The sequence below is a fragment of the Lampris incognitus genome, chromosome 1, assembly GCF_029633865.1.
Source record: "Lampris incognitus isolate fLamInc1 chromosome 1, fLamInc1.hap2, whole genome shotgun sequence".
Lineage (NCBI taxonomy): Eukaryota > Metazoa > Chordata > Actinopteri > Lampriformes > Lampridae > Lampris > Lampris incognitus.
This window is the reverse complement of record NC_079211.1, coordinates 106001125-106024652: the sequence shown is the minus strand read 5'-3', so window position 1 is coordinate 106024652 and position 23528 is coordinate 106001125. Positions and strand designations below refer to the sequence as shown.

The following is a 23528-nucleotide window of genomic DNA, read 5'->3' as shown; positions in this document are numbered from 1 at the left end:
TTGGCTGTGTCTGCGAGTGGGAAGCCGGGTGTGGGTATGTGTCCTGGTAGCTGCACTAGTGCCTCCTCTGGTCGGTCGGGGCGCCTGTTTGGGGGGGAGGGGAAACTGGGAGGAATAGCGTGATCCTCCCACGCACTGCATCCCCCTGGTGAAACTCCTCACTGTCAGGTGAAAAGAAGCGGCTGGTGACTCCACATGTATCGGAGGAGGCATGTGGTTGTCTGCAGCCCTCCCCGGATCAGCAGAGGGGGGTAATTGGCCGAATACAATTGGGGAGAAAAAGGGGGAGGGGTATATATAATTGGCAGATCAACACATACTGAGATAAAGAGATACCAGTAACAGCAAGGAAATAAGCAACAATGTGACATAAATGATATTCATGATACAGCTCAACGTTTTCACCTGTACCTTTTGAAGGTGTACTCTAAATGTAATCTGAATAAGTTACTCATTTTGAGTATTGTAACTGAATATGTTACTGATAACATTTAGGACATAGTATTCAGTACTCAGGCACTTAATACTTTTTCAAAGTATTCTGCCCAAAACTGGTTACCAGTCCATTGCTGTGTTGTAAATGTTTAGATGCTCTTTCACGTCTGCCTTCTCCGTCGCACTATGATCCCAATTTGCACAATGAAAAATAAATGAGTAATACTTACCAAGCAAAACGAGACCCATTTTTAATTCATGCTGTTCTGATTCTTGTTTCTCTGTAATTACCATTCTTTTAAAGGTACAGGAGAGATCAGGATCAATGTTACAAATGAGCATTCCCAGTCCACCTTCAACATGCTGTCCAACAGGAAGGACCAAGCCTCCATGTACGAGCAACTCCGGGATATTTCCATCGACAACATCTGCAGGTCAGATACAGACACCTGGCGAAGCTTTCCAAGACTGCTTTAATTCGCTCTCAGTGAGAGTAGCACCTTTAGACTCTAGTTTTAATTTTTTTAATGTTATTTCTCGGGCTGGACCCGAATATTCGACTTTTCGGATATAGGTTCGTTGGATTGGTATTTGGTTTTCAATTTTGGGATTCGGATTTTTTTTTTTTTGTTAATTGTAGTAGGCTAAAAATAAAGGCTAACTGCAAAATACACTTTATCAGCACATTTCTTGTAGTATATTGATACTTTTTAGTTGCACTGTTAAAATGCGGAACTATATACCATCTCAGCTTGGATGCCTGACATCCCTCTGACTCAGCAGTGACGTCATGCTTTAGTTCACCTTGGCCGTTAAAGGGAAGACAAAATGCTGAAGACCTCATTTGCGTAATGATGGGTTAAATGCAGAGGACAAACTTCATTTCAACGTATGCGAGTACTGAGAATGACAGTCATGGAATTATAAATAAATATAATTCTTATGAATATAAATCTCAAATCTTAAATTTGTTGGAGCTAGTATGCTGTTTCTGCACTTCTGTTTCACAGCGCTTTGTCAGGCGCTGTCTCGGATTCGGAGCCTATTATTATGAGCATTTATGTAGGTCTGTAATTTATCCATGATAAGAACAATTGTCACAAGCTGTTATTATGACACAAAAAGTGCATAAATAGGACCTCGTTCAACCAAACCCCTCAGGATTACTACTACTACTACTACTACTACTAGTACTAGTACTTTTGGCTGCTCCCGTTAGGGGTCACCACAGCAGATCAGCTGTCCATATCTTCCTGTCCTCTGCATCTTCCTCTATCACACCAGCCACCTGCATGTCCTCCCTCACCACATCCATAAACCTGTTTGGCTTCCTCTTTTCCTCTTCCCTGGCAGCTCCATATTCAGCATCCTTCTCCCAATATACCCAGCATCTCTCCTCCACACATGTCCAAACCATCTCAATCTTGCTTCTCTTGCTTTGTCTCCAAACCGTCCAACCTGAGCTGTCCCTCTAATATACTCGTTCCTGACCCTGTCCTTCTTCGTCACTCCCAATGAAAATCTTAGCATCTTCAACTCTGCCACCTCCAGCTCCACCTCCTGTCTTTTCGTCAGTACCACTGTCTCTAAACCATACAACATAGCTGGTCTCACAACCATCTTGTAAACCTTCCCTTTAACTCTTGCTGATACCCTTCTGTCGCAAATCAAACCCCTCACCCCTCAGGATTACAAACATGCATAAAACACACCAAGCATTTTGGAAAATATTTTTATTAACAAATAACAATACAAACAACAAGGGCTGGGCAACTACTGCAAAAATAGTGAGGGAGACAGCTAGGAAGGTACTTGGCGTGTCATCAGGACAGAGGAAGAAAGACAAGGAGACTTGGTGGTGGAATGAGGAAGTACAGCAAAGTATAGAGAGGAAGAGGTTGACAAAGAAGAAGTGGGATAGTCAGAGAGATGAGGAAAGTAGACAGGAGTACAAGGAGATGCAGCGTAAAGCAAAGAGAGAGGTGGCAAAAGAAAAGGCGTATGGTGAGTTGTATGAGAGGTTAGACACTAAGGAAAGAGAAAAGGACTTGGACCAATTGGCTAGACAAAGGGACCGAGCTGGGAAGGATGTGCAGCAAGTAAGGGTGATCAAGGATAGAGATGGAAATGTGCTGACAAGCGAGGAGAGTGTGCTGAGAAGATGGAAGGAGTACTTTGAGGGGCTGATGAATGAAGAAAATGAGAGAGACAGAAGGTTGGATGATGTAGGAATAGTGAATCAGGAAGTGTGGTTGATTAGCAAGGAGGAAGTGAGGGCAGCTATGAAGAGGATGAAGAGTGGAAAGGCAGTTGGTCCATGACATACCTGTGGAGGCATGGAGGTGTTTAGGAGAGATGGCAGTGGGGTTTTTACTAAATTGTTTAACACAATCTTGGAAAGTGAGAGGATGCCTGAGGAGTGGAGAAGAAGCATACTGGTACCGATTTTCAAGAATAAGGGTGATGTGCAGAACTGCAGCAGCTACAGAGGTATAAAGTTGATCAGCCACAGCATGAAGATATAGGAAAGAGTAATAGAAGCTAGGTTAAGAGAAGAGGTGATGATTAGTGAGCAGCAGTATGGTTTCATGCCACGAAAGAACACCACAGATGCGACGTTTGCTTTGAGAATGTTGATGGAGAAGTATAGAGAAGGCCAGAAGGAGTTATATTGTGTCTTTGTAGATTTAGAGAAAGCATACCACAAGGTGCTGAGAGAGGAGGTGTGGTATTGTATGAGGAAGTCAGGAGTTGCAGAGAAGTATGTAGGAGTGGTGCAGGATATGTATGAGGGAAGTGTGACTGGTGAGGTGTGCGGTTGGAATGACAGATGGGTTGAAGGTGGAGGTGGGATTACATCAAGGATCAGCTCTGAGCCCTTTCTTGTTTGTAATGGTGATGGACAGGTTGACGGACGAGATCGGGCAGGAGTCTCCGTGGACTATGATGTTTGTGGATGACATTGTGATCTGTAGCAAGAGTAGGGTGCAGGTTGAGGAGAGCCTGGAGAGGTGGAGGTATGCACTGGAGAGAAGAGGAATGAAAGTCAGTAGGACCAAGATGGAATACCTATGTGTGAATGAGAGGGAGGACAGTGGAATGGTGAGGGTGCAAGGAGTAGAGGTGAAGATGGTGTATGAGTTTAAATACTTGGGGTCAGCTGTCCAAAGTAACAGGGAGTGCAGAAGAGAGGTGAAGAAGAGAGTGCAGGCAGGGTGGAGTGGGTGGAGAAGAATGTCAGGAGTGATTTGCGACAGTAGGGTACCAGCAAGAGTTAAAGGGAAGGTTTACAAGATGGTTGTGAGACCAGCTATGTTATATGGTTTGGAGACAGTGGCACTGACAAAAAACAGGAGGAGGAGCTGGAGGTGGCAGGGTTGAAGATGCTAAGATTTTCATTGGGAGTGACGAAGATGGACAGGATTAGGAACGATTATATCAGAGGGACAGCTCAGGTTGGACAGTTTGGAGACAAAGCAAGAGAGGCAAGATTGAGATGACTTGGACATATGTGGAGGAGAGATGCTGGGTATATTGGGAGAAGGATGCAGAATATGGAGCTGCCAGGGAACAGGAAAAGAGGAAGGCCAAACAGGAGGTTTATGGATGTGGTGAGGGAGGACATGTAAGGTGGCTGGTGTGATAGAGGAAGATGCAGAGGACAGGAAGAGATGGACAGCTGATCTGCTGTGGCAACTCCTAACGGGAGCATCCGAAAGTAGTAGTAGTAACAATACAAACAACAATACTGTAGAATAACAGAATCCTCAAAAATTATTGCCTTTAATTAAACTGAACTACATATGTTGCAGCGCTATACCGTCCATCTCAGCCGAGAACTGAGAAATGTCTGACGGAGTCCTTTCTGAGTCATGACCCCCCTCCTCCCCACCTGCTGAAGCGTCTAGTATTTGCTGTTGACTACTATCGAAGCTCCAGAGCCCAAAAAATGGTATTTGGATAGCCCTAGTGATTTCATTCTCTATCTCATATTTCAGATGTCTAAAGGCAGGTCTAACTATGGACCCTGTGATAGTAGAAGCCTTTCTGGCCAGCCTGTCCAATCGTCTTTACATCTCCCAGGAGAATGACAAGTGAGAGACATTCTTCTTTTGGAATGACAAAATACCCACCTATTCGAACATTCAGAGGTATGAGTTGGATCGGCTACTGTTCTGAGAAGCCTCTTCTTTCTCTTACAGGGATGCTCACTTAATCCCAGATCATACCATCAGAGCACTGGGCCACATTGCTGTGGCTCTGAGAGACACACCTAAAGTCATGGAGCCTATCCTGCAGATCCTCCAGCAGAAGTTCTGCCAGCCTCCCTCTCAGCTGGATGTACTCATCATAGACCAGCTAGGCTGTATGGTCATCACAGGAAACGTTAGTCTAACACACTCAGTCATGCATGTACACACACAAACACCCCCATAACAGACACACAATCATACTCTGCCTTCCTTTCCTTCCTCTACCTTAGCAATACATCTACCAGGAGGTGTGGAACCTTTTCCAGCAGATTAGTGTGAAGGCTAGCTCTGTGGTCTACTCGGCTACCAAAGACTACAGAGACCATGGCTACAGGTCAGGATTTGATGTTACCCCAATAATAGTAATGGGAGTAATGTCAGAGACACTATAGCCACTAGTAGTGTTGTCATTACTATGAATATGTCTCTTGCTTATTTTATGTCTGTGTCAGTTACTTTCCTGCTGTAATTATTACTCTATACATTTTTCTTTTTCTGTCAAAGGCACTGCTCCCTGGCTGTGATAAACGCTTTGGCCAACATTGCAGCCAACCTACAGGGGGAGCAGCTGGTGGATGAGTTGATGGTCAATCTGCTGGAGCTGTTTGTCCAACTGGGCTTGGAGGGCAAGAGAGCCAGCGAAAGGGCCTCAGACAAGGGGCCTGCTCTTAAGGTACATATGTGAATTTGTGCACACACATACAAACATAAAAATAATGATTTCAAGTTAGTCATCTGTCCTTATCAACCCCCCCAGGCATCAAGTAGTGCTGGCAACCTTGGGGTCCTCATTCCTGTCATTGCTGTGGTAAGTATGTATTGTCTTTGTACACTGTGTGCTAACCTCCCCCCAACACACTACCACATTCATCTTAATCTAGAACTTTGTGTTGAGAAACACATTTGCAATGTTGTTAAAGTGGCACCATGCAACTTTTTTCTTTTTACATATCATCATTAAATTTATTTGGTCACATGATATGATGGCTATGAGAGAATGACAGAGTCGTCGTTCAGATCAGTTTCCGAGAAGCCTTGTTTGTGGTGTGCATTTTGTCTGCCGCTAGCAATGAAACTTCCTGGAAATATGGAGATTGCTTGTCAGCACACCAAAAAAATATAGCAATTTTACTTTACCTCATCAGTGAACATAGCTCCTCTTCTTCCCTGATAGTCATTTTAGGTATGTAAATAAATACGTGTATTTTGTGGCTACACTATTGATTAAAAATAAGGCATCCCAATTGTCTTTGCAACTGTTGACATAAAAGATGTTGCCAAAATTTTAAAAGTTACCTGGTGCCACTTTAAAAAGTAAACAAACACTAATTTTTACCTTATCTCTACCCTTTCACGTTTTGAAAAAGGGTAAAAAAGCGGTGTAGATGTAGAGGACAGTGATTGAGGTGTCCATGTATAAAGGATATAAAGGGGTGTAGATGTAGAGGACAGTGATTGAGGTCTCCAGGTATAAAGGATATAAAGGGGTGTAGATGTAGAGGACAGTGATGGAGGTGTCCATGTGTAAAGGATATAAAGGGGTGTTGATGTAGAGGACAGTGTAAAGTAACAGTAGTGAGTAACCTTTAGTAATGGAAAGTAAAGTAACGGTGTCCAAATCCAAAGTAATCCAAAGTAACGGGGAGTGCAGAAGAGAGGTGAAGAAGAGAGTGCAGGCAAGGTGGAGTGGGTGGAGAAGAGTGTCAGGAGTGATTTGCGACAGAAGGGTACCAGCAAGAGTTAAAGGGAAAGTTTACAAGATGGTTGTAAGACTATCTATGTTATATGGTTTAGAGACGGTGGCACTGACGAAAAGACAGGAGGCGGAGCTGGAGGTGGCAGAGTTGAAGATGCTAAGATTTTAATTTGGAGTGACGAAGGACATGGTTAGTATGAGTATATTAGAGGGACAACTCAGGTTGGATGGTTTGGAGACAAACCAAGAGAGGCTAGATCGAGATGGTTTGGACATGTGTGGAGGAGAGATGCTGGGTATATTGAGAGAAGGATGCTGAATATGGAACTGCCAGGGGAGAGGAAAAGAGGAAGCCAAACAGGAGGTTTATGGATGTGGTGAGGGAGGACATGCAGGTGGCTGGTGTGACAGAAGAAAATGCCAAGGACAGGAAGAGATGGAAACGGATGATCCGCTGTGGCGACCCCTAATGGGAGCAGCCAAAAGTAGTAGTAGTAGTAGAGGACAGTGATGGTTGTGTCCATATATAAAGGGTATAAAGGGATGTAGATGTAGAGGACAGTGATGGAGGTGTGGGTTAGGCTGAAGGTGTCAGTGTTGTAGTAGAACATCTCGTCCCGGTTTCTCAGAAGTCTCCTCAGAGAGTTTAGTTGGCTTTCTGCTTGCCGCATGTTTAATTGGTCCAACATGCTGGACCTACATGTGACGGCATCATAATATACCCCATATTACGATGCCGCCTGTGTCTGTGATACCCTCACATCATGTCAACAAATCAGGGTGTGTGGGGTTGGCCGATTGTAATGTGCATTTTACCCTGGAAAAAAGAGACTACATACGTAGATATTCCCTTTCAAAGTTTCTGTGCGATGTGGTCTCGTTTTTTATTTGAATGTATCAGGGCGCAGTTTTACCAAAATCAAAGTGATGGTTTACTGCCCCTTTAAATAATGTACAGGAGTGAATCTACACTGTTAGTTAGTATTTAACTCCACAGACAAATATTGACCCTACCTGCTGCAGTGCAGCACAGCCATGTCATTGGGTTGCTCCTGCATATTTGTATACTTTATAGACACATTTGATGCCTACACTGTTTGTTTGCCTTTCAAAGACTGTGAGGATTTTTGATGCTTTTCATTGGCGTCAGACACTCATATATCTTTTAAAATGAACCTATTTTAAGCAAAGTATCTAAAGTAATCTTGAAAGTAAAGTTACATGAATCTTTTTTTCTGTATTACTCGTTAGTATGAAGAAACAATGGCATATCTCAGTGTACCTTCATTTCCTTCTGTTTTTTTAATTTCCTTAATCTTCCTTTAATGATTATAGTGTGTCATTAATTCTATGACAGTTATGAAACATCAGTATTTTCGATTTCTTATCAACTGGCCTAATTGTAACAGATGAAACATTAACAGACAGCAAATAACAAGTATTCATTGACTCATCGCAGCAGACACTCTCAAAGGCTTGTGCAATTTGAGGAAAAACAAATGTAAGAGATTCTGGATATAAAAGCACAAAAGTTGAAGTTACATTTATATATTGTACTAACAAACATTGTTGAAAGCCTTTTTTTCTCAAAATTAGCAATAATATGAAGGCCATTTAATAAACCCTGCTGAGAGGTCTACACAGACATGGACTTTGTTGGGTTCAGAAGTTGGTCAGTTGGCTGAATTTACGAGTCAAGTTTAGTTCTGTGAAGGATTGGCAACCCGGCCCATGAAGACCAAGCAGTCTGTGCGGTGCTCGTAGATGAGGAAGAGGAAGGGGTGGTCCACCACAAAGCGAATCTGAGAGGAAAGGGGCATGAAGCCCACCTGGGTCAAAGCTGCTGCTTCCGTCCCCTCCTCGTTCACTGTGATGGTCCCCTGGTGCTTCAGCTTGAAAGGAGAGCAGAAAGTGGCCTTATTGGCATTGTTTGTGCGTACAGTATTCATTAAACAGAAAAGCACAGTGTGATGGAAAACTCCCCAAGTGAGTAGAGGATGGCCCTCTAACTTTCATTTCCCTCTGACTTTTGAAGTGAAAGCATGAGTTATTTAAGTTTACTCACCCAGTTAATTGCAATCTTTTCTGAGGTCATTCCAGTGAAGTCTCCATTCTCATGGAACAAGTCCGTCAGACCCATCTCTCTAAGATTCTCAATCAGGTCATAGTTCTGCTCCAGTTTAAACTTGGGAAACACCACCTCACGAGTTCTAGAGGAGATAAGATGGGTTTGCAAAAAAAAAAATCATAGTTGTTTATTCAGTCTGGTTGTGAAAACATCTTCAGTCATTGGTAGGTGTGTTCAGGAGTGCACCGCTGACCTGTTGGTCATGTTGTTGAGCCACTTGTTGACTACAGTTGGGGAGATCTCCTGCTCCAAGTTCCTCATGCCGGAGATCTTCCTAGGCAGGGCGATGAGCATGCTGATGTTCCCAGCGTATGGGAGCTGAAATCAACATGGTTTACTTTATTGTTATTTGGTACAATTGACCTGTTTATTGATCAGGATGTTTTCCACGAGCTCAGAAAGATTTTCCATCCATCACACATTCACAACATGTATGGTTGCCCTGTGGGAAGTTATGCTGCGTCGACTTTGAATGGATTTGATTCGCCATCTTAGACCACCCACCTGTAGGATGTCACAGTCTAGTTCGTGGTCAGTAGCAGCCAGGTAGTTCCCCTTGTTAGTCATCATTGGCACACGTACATTTGTCTTCTCGTTCACACGGAAATTACGGTGGTAAGTCATCTCTTTCGGGAACTTTTGCTCCCATGTACCTGTTAACACAAACAAGTTTAAAGATCCAGGTAATCTACAAAATATGTTTTACTGTACCCACAAGGCCACTTAAAGCACTTTTGTAATTTCATTGTTGATGTTACTGTTAGTCAGACAACCCTATTTGGAAATCTTGTTGAGTTTTGGCCTCTCTATTTCGTTCCTGTTACTGTACCTTTGAAGTACAGGTAGTTGAGCAGCATCAGTACCATGTTGGGGTCCACACTCTTGAGAGGTTCCCTGATCAGTCCTTTTGTCAGCTTTAGGATGCGCCGGTTGGCCTTCTTCAGAAAGGCAGGGTCCTGGAAGTCCACTGACTGCGGCTCTGCAAAGTAGTAGGCTTTTGTGTCTGCACGGAAAGCATCTTTCACAGAGACTTCCTTCTTCACGTAGAGGTCGTTTACCGAGCGCAGCGTGTAGCCAAAGTTCCTCCGAAAGAGCCGGTGCGTCAGCTTCCTGAAGAGCTTGTGCACAGTGGAGTTGTCGTAGTGATGGCTAGCATTGACGAAACTGTAGAAACCCAGGGCTTTGTACAGCTGATGGTGGGTTTCGGGTCCTGACCCTAGTGACATCATCCCCATAGCAATAGAGATGCCAGCAGGCGCCAGAAGGATGTTTTCAGTCTGGTTGACTTGGTTGCGGAGGCTCCGGTAGAGGTTGAAGCCAAAGCGGGCATTGACGATGTTGAGCCGTTGGAGCCGCGATCGACCATGGAACAGCCGAAGCAGTCTGGCACGGCGAATCTTTGGGTCAGAGGGCTCAGCAAAAATGTCGATGTCTGGGGCTGGGGTGGCAATCTCATCAATCTCATCCCCTTCACTGGAAAATAGAAAAATAACATGTTTGTCATTCCATTATCCAAGCCGCTTATCCCAATCGGGGTTGTGGGATGCTGGAGCCTGTCCCAGCAGTCATTGGGCGGCTGGCAGGGAGACACCCTGGACAGGCCGCCAGTCCATCACAAGGCTGACACATTCACACCTAGGGACAATTTAGCATGGCCAGTTCACCTGACCTACATGTCTTTGGACTGTGGGAGGAAACCGGAGCACCTAGAGGAAACCCAAGCAGACACGGGGAGAACATGCAAACACAGAGGATGACCTGGGATGATCCCCAAGGTTGGACAACCCCGGGGTTTGAGCCCAGCACCTTCTTGCTGTGAGGCGACCACGCTAACCACTGCGTCACCGTGCAGCCCCTAAAGGGCTCAAGCCAGATTCGAACCCAGGCGGCTATGGTAAGGACTTAGCCTTACGTGGTACGTACTCTACCAGGTGAGCCACCGGGGCGCCGGTATTGATCCAAATAGCCAAATTCCCGCAAAGCACAATAACACAAGATAAAGAAAAGGGAAAAGCAAAAATAAAGGGATAATTAAAGGGAAAATAAAATAAAGCGATAAGCGGCTTGGATAATGGATGGGTGGAAGTTTGTCATTTATCTTCAATGAATGGAGGGTGATTCTAAATTTAAGCAGTATTTGGTTTCAAAATCTGATGTCACATGCTGCATATGGTGTCCTGTGGGATGTGTCCAATCACTTACCTGTAATCGTCGCCATCCTCTGCCAGGATCTTATCAAAATCAATGTAGTCTTCATCCTCAAAGCCATCGAAAGGAAGATCATTTGTGACAGTGTTCTCTTTGTGGAAGTCCAAAGGAATGGCCTCCATATCAAGTTCCCCTCCCTGGCCAAAGTCTCTGAGGTTTGGTTTGGAAGTGGTGTCGGTGAAATGAGAGGCTATGTCTTTTATCCCAGCCAGGGATGGGGTGACCAAGAGACAGATAGCTGAGATGACTGTGATGACCCACATCCTGAAGGGAGGCTGGAGATGAGAAGGAGACACGGAGACAGAAACAGATTAGCATGAAAACTGAATGACTCTTTGGGTGGATAGAGGGATCAACAGATTTAATCTTTGTTTCTTTTTTTTTCCTGAAAGTTTCTGACCAAAATACAGTAGAACAACTGGTAAAAAATCATTACAAGTAACTTTTGGAGAAACAGAATTAATGAGTTGCATTATATAATCTATATTTGGATGAAAATAACCATGCATTTAGGTGTTTTCTATCTAAATAGGTTTCATTACAATTTCTTTTATGGGATTCTACATATGCAAAATAGCTTACTTACCCGTTACTCTGTGCTGGTACGAGTGCTGTGTTGGTTATCTATACAGGACTATGAGCAAGAAGTTGAACATCCCAGCTGAACTTTGGCGTGGGCTCCTGCTGAACAAATACGCCAGTTCAAACAACAGGCGAAAAAATGCTGTGACTGAAGTCTTTAACCGTTCACAATTCACCTTATCACTCTAGAAAATGTGCTTTTGATTTATCAAACCGGGTAAAATGATGAGGCATGTGTAGGGTTTTTGAGCTTTCCGTGGCTTTTTTTTTATAGTCAAGTGTGCTCATAAAAGATTAGGGTTCTTCTCACATTTTTGGATTGCACTTTACCTTGTGAATTGGCATAATTCTCATTAGTTGGCTCTACCACGATTTTTTTCTCTCATATTTTTTTCTCCCCAATTGTACTTGGCCAATCACTCCACTCTTCCAAGCTGTCCCGGTTGCTGCTCCACCCCCCTTTGCCGATCCGGGGAGGGCTGCAGACTACCACATGCTTCCTCCGATACATGTGGAGTCGCCAGCCGCTTCTTTTCACCTGACAGTGAGGAGTTTCACCAGGGGGGATGTAGCGCGTGGGAGGATCATGCTATTCCCCCCAGTTCCCCCTCCACCCTGAACAGGTGCCCCGACCGACCAGAGGAGGCGCTAGTGCAGCGACCAGGACACATACCCACATCCAGCTTCCCACCCACAAATATGACCAATTGTGTCTGTACGGGCGCCTGACCAAGCCGAAGGTAACATGGGGATTCGAACTGGCGTTCCCCGTGTTGGTAGGCAACGGAATAAACCGCTAAGCTACCCAGATGGCTCTACTGTGATTTTGATCCTTTCTCTAATCCACAGTTAACAAGAAGGCTTCCACCAATCAAAGAAGCCAAGCCTCGCCTTCAGAAGTTGTTTCGGGACTTTTGGCTGTATTCTGTGGTCATGGGCTTTGCTGTAGAGGGATCAGGTAAGTCTGACAGAATAGCAGCCCAATTGTTCTTTTCATTAAGTCACATTTAATATCAGTCCAGCCCCCCCCCCCCCCAGCATCCTGTAGAATTCTGTTTTAACCGCCATATAAAACTCGGTGAAGTTTCTCCCTAAAACCTTCTCTCTCTGTCTGTCTCAGGACTTTGGCCAGAGGAATGGTACGAGGGCGTGTGTGAAATTGCCACAAAGTCTCCTCTTCTCACCTTCCCCAGTGGAGAACCTCTTCGCTCAGAGCTGCAATACAACTCAGCTCTGAAAAACGACACGGTGACGCCGGTACAGAGCATACAGAACCTCCCGCACATGTATTTCTGGTGTCACGAAAGGCCCTTTGAAATCACATTTGTGATCAAACCGAATTTTTCATCGATAACAACATATACTTCAGCAAAACGCTTTTGTTTGAAATCCAAAATGACTGCATTTATAATTAAATCCCGCATTTTGTTTGAAATGCAAAATAATTGCATTGGGTAGCATGGCAGTTGCACTAGATAGTGGCGTACCTGGCCAATACCTAGAGGAATCTGATATCTCTCTCTCTCTCTCTCTCTCTCTCTCTCTCTCTCTCTCTCTCTCTCTCTCTCTCTCTCTCTCTCTCTCTCTCTCTCTTTCTCTCACCCACCTCACACTCATACACACCACTAGTACACCAGTGTTGACCCTTTAAGGTTTTGATTTCTCCCCTCAAGGCGGAGCTGAGTGAGCTGCGCTCCACCATCATCAATCTCCTTGACCCATCCCCCGAAGGCTCGGCCCTGATCAACAAGCTGGACTTCGCCATGTCCACATACCTGCTCTCAGTCTACAGATTAGAATACATGAGGTTAACCTTCAGCATTGTTTTGAATAACGCAGATCTGTTACACTTAATGGCTCTTGGCAAATGTGATGAACTTCTAGTAGAGCACCGAAAGCCTGCCTTGCCAGACAACATGACTTAATGTTGCTCTACAATCTCTGTGCACATCTCTCACAAAAGAAAATCGACACCAGGTAGCACGACTGTTCTCCCTCTCTCTTGTGTCTCTACTTGCCCTCCTTTAGGATGCTACATTCCAATGGCTCTGACAGGTTCCAGGTGATGTTTCGATACTTTGAGGACAAAGCCATCCAGAAAGACAAATCTGGTAAGGGCTTTACTGTTTACGATACACATCTGACCATCCCTTTTGTAATTCTGATTTCCCAATGAGTTTTGTTTTTAACACAACTCTAACACCCCCTATAACTATAACTATAGTTATAACAATAACTATAGTGATCACAGTTGTACTGATAAACAGCTCATACTGAGCAGAAGTCTGGAGATGTGATCATTCTTGTAGCAACACTGTTTGGATAATATGGTTGTTGTGATCAGTCTGTCCGCTTCGAGTGATCACACTGGGTCTTTCATACATGGGAAATTTAAAAAAATATATTTTAAAAAAGGTATTTCAGGATAGCCAAGTGTAAAATGTTTGTTTTGCTTACTCCCATGGTACTGAACAGTGCCACCTCAGCTCAGAAAATCTACAAATTTGCCTCCAGATTTGTGCATAGCCTAAAGTAAAAAAGGCTTGTTTTAGTTTTTGGGCCTTAGCGTACTGTCATTAAAAATTTACTTTAGGATGTCTGGGTGGTGTGGCGGTCTATTCCGTTGCCTACCAACACGGGGATCGCCAGTTCGAATTCCCGTGTAACCTCCGGCTTGGTCGGGTGTCCCTACAGACACAATTGGCTGTGTCTGCGGGGTGGGAAGCCAGGTGTGGGTATGTGTCCTGGTCTCTGCACTAGCGCCTCCTCTGGCTGTTCGGGGGGGAGGAAGAACTGCGGGGAATAGCGTGATCTTCTCACGCGCTACGTCCTCCTGGCAAAACTTCTCATTGCCAGGTGAAAAGAAGCGGCTAGCGTCATACCTCCTCCACATGTATTGGAGGAGGCATGTGGTAGTCTGCAGCCCTCCCTGAATTGGGTGTTGGGTGGAGGGGATGGAGCAGCGACTGGGATGGCTCGGAAGCCTGGGGTAATTGGCCAAGTACTACTGGGGGGTAAAAAAAAACAAACCTTTAGGCACCGCCGAGCGATGTTACTGTAAGCTGAGGTCTGAGCTGGTGGTGTTTTGTTATAATATAATATTTTAAATAAATAATATGAAATTCTAAATAAATAATATATTTTACTATAATATAATAGTTGACAGTAGGCACTTCATTGACCGACATCTTTGAGTCAATTAAGTTTAGTAAAATAGAGAAGTTGTCCATTTCATTACATTGTTTATTAAACAATTATATTGACTATTTAGTTCATTTGATAAGTGTACACATGTCAGTTAGATTGTCATCCAGAAAGTCTGACTTAGCGTCAAGTGGTTGGCGGCTTATATCGGTCGTCTCGGCTTGTGCGGGTGTGATCACTTAAAGCGGGTTCAACTATAAATCTCACTCATTGTTTCCCTCTCAAGGAATGATGCAGTGTGTTATTTGTGTTGGGGACAAGGTGTTCGACGTCTTCCTTCAAATGATGGCTGAGAAGGTAGGTGTCGTTACGGGGTAAGATACATTTTTGACGGCAAACTTCTGCCTTTATGTTTGCCGTGGGGTTTACACTTACGAGCGTTTTCACTAGAGGTGGGCGTAATAGGGAAAAGCACAAGTGGTGTAATAATCAACCATATTTCTCACAACTCTGTAGCCCAAGACTAAAGAGCATGAGGAGGAACTGGAGCGACACGCCCAGTTTTTATTGGTCAACTTTAACCACACCCACAAGAGAATCCGCCGAGTGGCAGACAAGTACCTCTCTGGTTTGGCTGAAACGTAAGTATTGATCTACCAGAAACCCTGTTAGCCCCCATGATTTTTTTTTTACTTGCTTCTCGGTACACTTCACTTTTACTCCCTGTTCTGTTTTTTTTATTTTTCTTACCTCCCTTCTGTCAGTTTCCCCCACCTGCTGTGGAGCGGCCGGGTGTTGAAGACCATGCTGGACATCCTCCAGACGCTCTCTCTGTCTCTAAGTGCTGTGAGTGTCGTAAATGGCCTTGAGAGAACGGCACAGAAACACAGCGCACCATGAAAACTAGAAAACGGAGCATATGTGTCAGGCTGTTGGTTTGAGTGGATGTGAAAATCTGGATGAGAGAAGTCAGAAAAAGGCTCTCCAGGTAAACCGTCCCCTAGAAGACGGCAACGATCCTTCCACGAGGGACACTAGTAACCCATCAGCTGCAGTGAAGCTGCTCGGTGGCCTTCAATGGACTAGGCAGCTCCCCCGCCATGGAAAATTACTGATCTAGTCTACATCAGTGTGGTATTAAAAGAAAACATATGCCCCAAGATACTTGCAACCCTCACCTATGGTCATGAGCTTTGGGTAGTGACCAAAAGGGTGAGATCGCAGATATAAGCGGCTGAAATTAGTTTCCTCCGTAGGGTGTCTGGGCTCAGCCTTAGAGATAGGGTGAGGAGCTCGGACATCTGGAGGGAGCTCGGAGTAGAGCCGCTTCTCCTTCACGTCAAAAGGAGCCAGTTGAGGTGGTTTGGGCGTCTTGATTAAGATGTCTCCTGATTAAGATGTCTCCTGGGTGCCTTCCTTTGGAAGTTTTTCTGGTACGGCCAACTGGGAGGAGACCCCGGGGTAGACCCAGAACTCGCTGGAGGGACTACATGTCCAGTCTGGCCTGGGAACATCTTGGGATCCCCCAGGAGGAGCTGGAGGGCGCTGCCAGGGAGAGGGATATCTGGAGTGCCCTACTTAGCTTGCTGCCAGCGTGACCCGATCCTGGAGAAGCAGCTGATGAGATGAGATGAGATATATGCCGTCATCCGATTCTAGTCCATAGATAAACATGAGTTGCTGGAGAAGCTGAGAAAATTGTGTAGTTGAGTCAGTGCAACTTGGTCCGAGTCAGAGTGCTATCATTTTTGTTTCAGATAATTTTTAACAGATGTTAGATTAGTGCATGCCATATTGTGGACATTAATATAAACTTGCACTGAATTCCTTTTCCCCTCGTTCAGGACATCCACAAGGACCAGCCTTACTACGACATCCCTGACACCCCACACAGAATCACTGTCCCTGACACGTACGAGGCCAGAGAGGTGAGTCTGAACTTCTTTTAGGTAGACCAGATTTGTAAGTTTTAAAATCGGCAATTTTCTTTTGGAATAAAAGTTTTACTTTTTGTAAGTTTTTTTTTTTGAGCACCAGAGGGCGACGATGTATTAGTTTTCACATCAGCATCCATGCTTAAGTCAAGTGCCATGATGAAGAATAAGCAAATTACCCATTAAATTAACCTGTGCGATTCGTGATGGTTCATCAATGATGAATTTCATGGGTCATTAAACACAAAAACACAAGTGTACACAACTTTTTTTTTAAGTTCTCACCTTCTATCAGTACGCTAAGAGTGAAAGCCATATAGGAAACAGAAACTCTTATGGTATCTGCAGCAAAAATTGGCTATATATCTCACTAGAGCCTTGTGCTTAACACTCCATTTCCTCCTTTATTCTTAGAGCATCGTAAAAGACTTTGCTGCCCGCTGCGGGGAGATCCTGAAGGAAGCAATGAAATGGGCCCCCTCCGTCACCAAATCTCACCTACAGGTAAAGTTTTCCCTGAAACTAACCTGACCTTTTTCACTTTATTTCCCATCTCTCGCTGTCTTTCTCTGCCCTTATCTCACTGTGTCGGTCTGTGTTTGTGTGTGTTTTGTGTGCAGGAATACTTGAACAAGCATCAGAACTGGGTGTCGGGGCTGTCCCAGCACACAGGCCTGGCCATGGCCACGGAGAGCATACTGCACTTCGCCGGCTACAACAGACAGAGTACTACGCTAGGCGTGAGTCTCTCACACACACACACACACACACACACACACACACACACACACACACACACACACACACACACGCACATTCTCTCTCAAACACGTCTACTAACCAAAATGATGATGTTGTTTTATGGCTTGTTTGAATTACCAAACCTATCCAGCAACAGATTCAGGTACGAGTGTGAGGCTGAATTTAGACAACCAACAAAACCATGCAAGTCCAATTCATGCACACAAAACCAAAGTTGTTTTCAGCCCCTCCTCCTCAACACACACATACACACACACACACACACACATTGAAACATAATGCGTGATATTAATATTGAACACATTTTGGAGATTTTTCTGGCAGTGACAAGTGTCACAGTTGTTGGTTTAGTCATGTAGCGCTCGTCTTAAATATTTGGTCAAATGATAAATTTGGAAAAATCTCACAGGCATGAGGATCCTTCAGCATTGAGATTTGAACCTCATTACTGTTTGTCCGACAGAGACTGCTTTACAACATAACAGCGTGCCATTTATTTGCTTTGTTTGAGCCACAGTTTTGTTAACACTAAGCATAAGAGTGTCATATTCTTTGTGCTTACACACATGTTGTTTTTTTTTATTTTTTTATTGTGTTTCATACCGTATGTGTTCTACAGCTCTGTAAACACTAGGATGGCTTCTAGTTGTTTACTGTTTGCCTATGTGTGCATGCATACTAGTATGTGTGACATTATTTCGCTTGCTATGCGTTTCTTGTGTGTTTTGGGGCCTGCAGCCTGCTCTATCTGTCTTTTCATTTGCTTCATTTGTTGTGTTTTGTCTTTATTAAACTGCAACGAACTACCTACCTGGTTGCTTGGCTGGTTTACGGATTTGCTGGTTACCTGGTTACTTACCTGCAATGGACTGGGAATGGGTTGATTGGCTGGTTGCCCATTTGGCTAACTGGTTATGCTGGTGGCCTCTTCTGCCCCATGGCCAACTATAGGCTGCTTTCCCTCAGGTTGGTCTGACCGCCGAACATTATGAGACAGGGCTCAGTATCAGAACAGTAAACCACACGACAGTATCAGAGCACCCAACTTCCTTACTTCCCTAGTCCAAGATGGTGTGTCTTGGTCCTAAGTGGCCTTTTAACCTGTGCTCTCCACCAGACCACCCAGCTGACTGAGAGACCGGCGTGTGTGAAGAAAGACTACTCCAACTTCATGGCCTCCCTCAACTTACGCAACCGCTACACTGGAGAGGTGATGTTCGCTGTTGAATGTTAAGGTGGCGATACACGGACAGCTTATCTGAAGCAACAGAGACAGAATATTTCCTCTGCAGCAGAAGTAGTAATGGATGTGTTTAGCATGCTGGGAAAAAAAGGTATGGATATGTCAAAGAAAAATAGTTGGCTGGGCGTCCGGGTAGCATAGCGGTCTATTCCGTAGCCTGCCAACACGGGGCTCGCCGGTGCGAATCCCCGTGTTACCTCCGGCTTGGTCGGGCGTCCGTACAGACACAATTGGCCGTGTCTGCGGGTGGGAAGCCAGATGTGGGTATGTGTCCTGGTCGCTGCACTAGCGCCTCCTCTGGTTGGTCGGGGCACCTATTCGGGGGGGGCTGGGGGGAATAGCGTGATCCTCCCATGTGCTACGACCACCGGTGAAACTCCTCACTGTCAGGTGAAAAGAAGCGGCTGGTGACTCCACATGTATCGGAGGAGGCATGTGGTAGTCTGCAGCCCTCCGCGGATTGGCACAGGGGGTGGGAGCAGCGACCGGGACGGCTCGGAAGAGTGGGGTAATTGGCTGAATACAATTGGGGAGAAAAAGGGGAACCCCCCCCCCAAAAAAAAGTTTGCTGTGGCTGCATATGGCAGCTTCCGTCTAAACTGTCTCAAATTGTGAGTCGTATATCATTACTATTAGAGCCTTCAAAAGAAATCTTACTTTGCATAGTTTTGTAAAATTTCGATGGATTCTACTCAGGGAAAAAATAAAGTTGCAACGTTAACTAAATTTGGTCCATTGTTGTGTGTGTCCATTGTTGTGTGTGTACTTTTGTGATGTTTAGGTGGCTGGAATGATCCACTTCTCAGAGGCGATGCACAGCAAATCAGACCTGAACAAGCTGATGGTCCAACAGATGTCTAGTGCTCTGGACAGGAAAGATCCAGAGGCATTCACACAGGCCATGTTCAAGATGGCTGCCTTACTTATCACCACCCAAGGTAAGTTAACCGGTAAAAAGCACTACTGTTTACAATGGATTGAGTCTCTGTAGCCCCTTTCACGCTGGCCAAAAAAACCCGCTAATATCCGCCTTTGGTGGTCAGTGTAAAGGGTACAATCGGCGTTCACTCCCGGGTCAAATGACTCTGCAGTAGTTGCGGGTATTTATTGGCTCCACCTCCAATCGGCATTGATGTAAACACGACACCCGGGTCTACACACTAATTTGCGCAATAACGTAGTGCCATTGTCTGCGCGTCATAAAATCTTGCCGGCAACTGAGGAAAAACATTTATTGTTTGTGGGTACAGCGTCTTCGTTCACGCAGCGCTCGAACATCGTTCAGTCTGCGTTGAGTTTGTATGGTTTGCAAGAGAGACTGAAGTACAAGATATAAAAAAGTAATGTTAACCACCGTCTCTCTGGTTTCCGTGCTGCTTTCTACTGTTTACTTCCCTGTTTTCTGGCACATTCGTGACATCACGAACATCATGACTTCAAAGATGACGCTACAGAAAAAAAAAGAAAGAAAGGCAAAGTTTTCTGCTGACAGTCAGACCTGGGTCTGCTGGCACTGTGAAAGGAGTCAATTGCCTATTTTTAGCGGATTTACCCGTGTTTAAAAAAAACCTGCTTATACACGCTAATTTTGGTGTAAAAAAGGGTATTATTCTTAACAAAGTAGTGCAGTGACTACTTCTCCTACCCCTTCCTCTGGGTGAATCGTTCCTTTTCTGTATCTACCTATTGCTATGTTTGTCCTTTAGATTGTGATCCTCAACTCCTGCACCATCTGTGCTGGTCACCTCTGAAGATGTTTACAGAACATGGTATGGAGACTGCCATCGCCTGCTGGGAGTGGCTCCTGGCTGCACACAATGGAGTGGAGGTGCCGGTATGTGCATTTATCCACCGCTAATGCAGACCCACATTTGTCTGATATAACCTAAAGACATATAAAGTGGAGCAGTGGCATTAATACCTTAATATAAATCTGTCTTCTGCTCCACAGTTCATGCGTGAGATGGCAGGGGCTTGGCAGATGACAGTCGAGCTGAAGATGGGTTTGTTCTCGGAGGCCAAGGTGGAGGCAGACCCTCTGGCTGCCTCAGAGGAGAGCCAGCCCACTCCCTGTCCCCCTGATGTCACCCCTCACTTCCTCTGGACAGAGGTCAGTGGAACTGGATAGCAAGCTGCGGTCAGTGATTGTGCTGTGCTGTTGTTATTTGGCCTGTCTAGGCCTTCTATAGTGCTTACTCAACTGCTGTAGAATACTTCGCCTCTGTTAAGACACAAAGAGTCCCGCCAGGTCTTTGCTCAGTTCTTTTTCTGCCAGTATACCTAATTGAAGGGGATATGATTGGCTTTGTTCCTTATAAGTCACTTCAGATCAAAGTGATATAACATCAAATTAGCTAATTATCATAGGCAGCTGAGGATAGGAAAACATTGCCCCCATTTGCCTAAACTCATCCCCTATCCTCCCCATGTCCATCCCTAGTTCCTGGTGCAGAGGTTTGAGATAGCCAAGTACAGCAGTGCTGACCAGGTGGAGATATTCACAGCCATTCTTCAGAGGTCACTGTCACTCAGCGTGGGAGGAGCCAAGAGCAGCCTGAACAGACACGTTGGTGCCATAGGACCAAGATACAGGTACTGTGAGGCTGTGCTGGAGCATGTGGAAAATATCATCCATCCATCCATTAACCAAGCCAGCTGCTTATCCCAATCCGGGTCGCGGGAAGCTGGAGCGTATCCCGGCAGTCATTGGGCGGCAGGTGGGGAGACACCCTGGGCAGGCCACCAGTCCATCACAGGGCCGACACACACAGAAACAGAATCACCTTCAGCAGTTCACATACTAGCCTACCAAACAGATAAAGCATCTGCAATAATCGATTTGCCTAAATGTAGGGAACAATTATTGGGAATTTTACACAAATTGATATGTGATGATATCTGCTTACATGTATAAAAAAGTCCATGTTTAAGAATCCCAACTGAGGTTCAGTGGTAATGTAGAGTATTATATCAAACCAAAACTAGTTTTCAAATAATACTCCCACAAATATTACAGGCCTCAATTTGTGCTAAGTTTTAGGTCTTAAATTCTGCTTATCATTAATTTAGACAACAAAATTGTGTGTCACGATGTGAAAGTGTCCAAATTTCTTCCCCATATAATACCATTGAAAGACAATAAACAATGATAGCCCCACTGTGAGGTACAGTATAAGGTACATTACTTCAACTAACTATTAAATGTTATTTTGGTAACACTTTCTATGAAGCTTGCATCTATAATGCCCTATAAGCATCTATAACGCCCTATAAGTGTAGCTATAAGTCATTGTACAATTCATTATAACCATGTATACGCCCTCGCAACACCTCATTACCACCTTTATGATACATTATGTCAATTTAAAACGGATTCATACATTATAAATGTCATCATTAGCCTGTTTATCTGTCAAATGTCATAATGCATCTTAGCCAACTTGTTTTGCTGAAGTTTTGTAGAGATGCATAATGAGACTTAAGTGCTATTTCACAGTCTTCAGCCATAGCCGTTAGTCATTGTAATACACATTATAGGAAAGTGTGGGCGTTATAGATGCAATAGATGTTTATAGGATGTTATAGATGCTTATAGGGCGTTATAGATGCAGGCGTCATAGAAAGTGTTACTTTTATTTTTAAATGTTAGGTAAGTTACAAATGCTCATTTTGAAAGTAGATAGCTTGTTAATGCCCATTAGCGGTGTTTCCATTAGCAAGTATATGTAATGTAAATAAACAATCTCTGCACAGGATTATGCCATAAAATTTTTAAATGAAAAAACACATTAACATTTCCATCCCTCTTTATGGCATTGCTTCATCCCCAAACAGTCAACTTTTCCACCTTAAATGAGTTTAAAACAATTTTTTTTGTTATTATTTAGTTGATATATTTTGGCATTTCCATCCAGCATCTCTTCTTGCAACTGCAGACGTTGCACAAAAATAGCTTGACAGAACCGTATCCACTGACATGGGTGAGTGTATATAACTGTGAAATACATTCAACTCTCTAAGCCGTTTGTCTTAACATCTCAATCAAATCCAGGCTGCTGACCCTGGGTCTGACTCTTCTCCATGCCGATGTTGTGACGAACGCCACCATCAGAAATGTGCTGCGAGAGAAAATCTACTCCACAGCCTTTGACTACTTCAGGTGTGAATAACCTTTAACGTCTCTAAAAAGAATTCATTCCCTCTTCATTCCTCTGCTCATTACTGTTAACATGATCTTGTATCTCTTCTGTAGCGTTGCACCAAAGTTTCCAACGCAGACGGAGAAGAGGCTGAGAGAAGACATCAGCATAATGATCAAGTTCTACGCCAGCCTGCTGTCTGACAAGAAGTATCTGGCCGCCAACCAGCTGGTACCACCAGGTACAACAAAGATGACCACAATATCGGCCATGTTTGTCTGATTCGTTTGCAGTAACTGGTAAGATATCGATGCAGCGATGGACTGGTGGGTTGGGTGAGTAAATAACTATTGCCTCTGTCCAGATCCCCAGGACATGTCTGTGAACAGCCTGTCCGTAGTTACAGTAACAGACAGCCGCAGCAGTCTGGACGCAGCAGTGGGCCAAAGGCAGCAGGCAGCTCAGGGGTGGATCAACACCTACCCTTTATCCTCTGGGATGTCCACTATATCCAAGAAATCAGGTAAAAAAAACATACGAAATACTAGCTAGCACTGTGTGTTCGGAAAAGAATTTGCTGCTACGATTTTTAGTGCAATACAAGTGTCATGGTTGTGATATATTATTTTACTACAAATACTGTAATATATCGCGATTAGGGCTGTCAAAATTAAGGCGTTAGTTTTTGCGATTAATTTGAAATATTTTACGTGTTAAAAAAATTAACGCAGTTGTGTTTTGTTTGCGTCCTGTGGTGGCTGTTTCACAGGCATATCGGGGGTTGTGTACTCTCCTCCTGCTTGTCGGTGCATGGAGAGTTGTGTTTTTCCTCCTACTCTGCTCCTCGCTGGAGCAGCAGCAGGCTCTCCCAGCCCTCGTCCCCTCATAGAGAATATTAGATATTCAAGATACTACGTTGTGCCATTGGGACGCATATGGCGTTCTGTGATGAACACGTAATGAATGTCCTGAATCCAAGACACTTAAAATTCAACTGGCACTTG

General features: G+C 44.4%; 2 protein-coding genes across 2 annotated transcripts in view; one reads left to right on the top strand and one right to left on the bottom strand.

Moving 5' to 3' along the window:
• pi4kab (phosphatidylinositol 4-kinase, catalytic, alpha b) overlaps positions 1 to 23528 on the top strand; it is a 49758-nt gene that overhangs the window by 10057 nt on the left and 16173 nt on the right. The window contains exons 14-37 of the mRNA XM_056272728.1: positions 740 to 869; positions 4434 to 4529; positions 4638 to 4821; positions 4919 to 5022; positions 5193 to 5361; positions 5446 to 5496; positions 12152 to 12260; positions 12423 to 12559; positions 12976 to 13109; positions 13331 to 13413; positions 14733 to 14803; positions 14963 to 15087; positions 15211 to 15292; positions 16291 to 16374; positions 16795 to 16884; positions 17001 to 17120; positions 18260 to 18352; positions 19167 to 19323; positions 20092 to 20219; positions 20337 to 20495; positions 20826 to 20977; positions 22437 to 22544; positions 22638 to 22765; positions 22889 to 23047. Coding sequence (XP_056128703.1) covers positions 740 to 869; positions 4434 to 4529; positions 4638 to 4821; positions 4919 to 5022; positions 5193 to 5361; positions 5446 to 5496; positions 12152 to 12260; positions 12423 to 12559; positions 12976 to 13109; positions 13331 to 13413; positions 14733 to 14803; positions 14963 to 15087; positions 15211 to 15292; positions 16291 to 16374; positions 16795 to 16884; positions 17001 to 17120; positions 18260 to 18352; positions 19167 to 19323; positions 20092 to 20219; positions 20337 to 20495; positions 20826 to 20977; positions 22437 to 22544; positions 22638 to 22765; positions 22889 to 23047 — 2853 coding nt within the window. The remainder of the gene's footprint in view (positions 1 to 739; positions 870 to 4433; positions 4530 to 4637; positions 4822 to 4918; positions 5023 to 5192; positions 5362 to 5445; positions 5497 to 12151; positions 12261 to 12422; positions 12560 to 12975; positions 13110 to 13330; positions 13414 to 14732; positions 14804 to 14962; positions 15088 to 15210; positions 15293 to 16290; positions 16375 to 16794; positions 16885 to 17000; positions 17121 to 18259; positions 18353 to 19166; positions 19324 to 20091; positions 20220 to 20336; positions 20496 to 20825; positions 20978 to 22436; positions 22545 to 22637; positions 22766 to 22888; positions 23048 to 23528) is intronic.
• On the bottom strand, positions 7255 to 11329 carry serpind1 (serpin peptidase inhibitor, clade D (heparin cofactor), member 1). Its single transcript, XM_056302243.1, has 7 exons — positions 11307 to 11329; positions 10715 to 10995; positions 9342 to 9985; positions 9017 to 9165; positions 8706 to 8830; positions 8450 to 8594; positions 7255 to 8276 (listed from the first exon to the last, which is right to left on the bottom strand). The coding sequence occupies exons 2-7, from the start codon at positions 10981 to 10983 to the stop codon at positions 8085 to 8087; spliced, it is 1524 nt and encodes a 507-aa protein (XP_056158218.1). The 5' UTR covers positions 10984 to 10995; positions 11307 to 11329; the 3' UTR covers positions 7255 to 8084.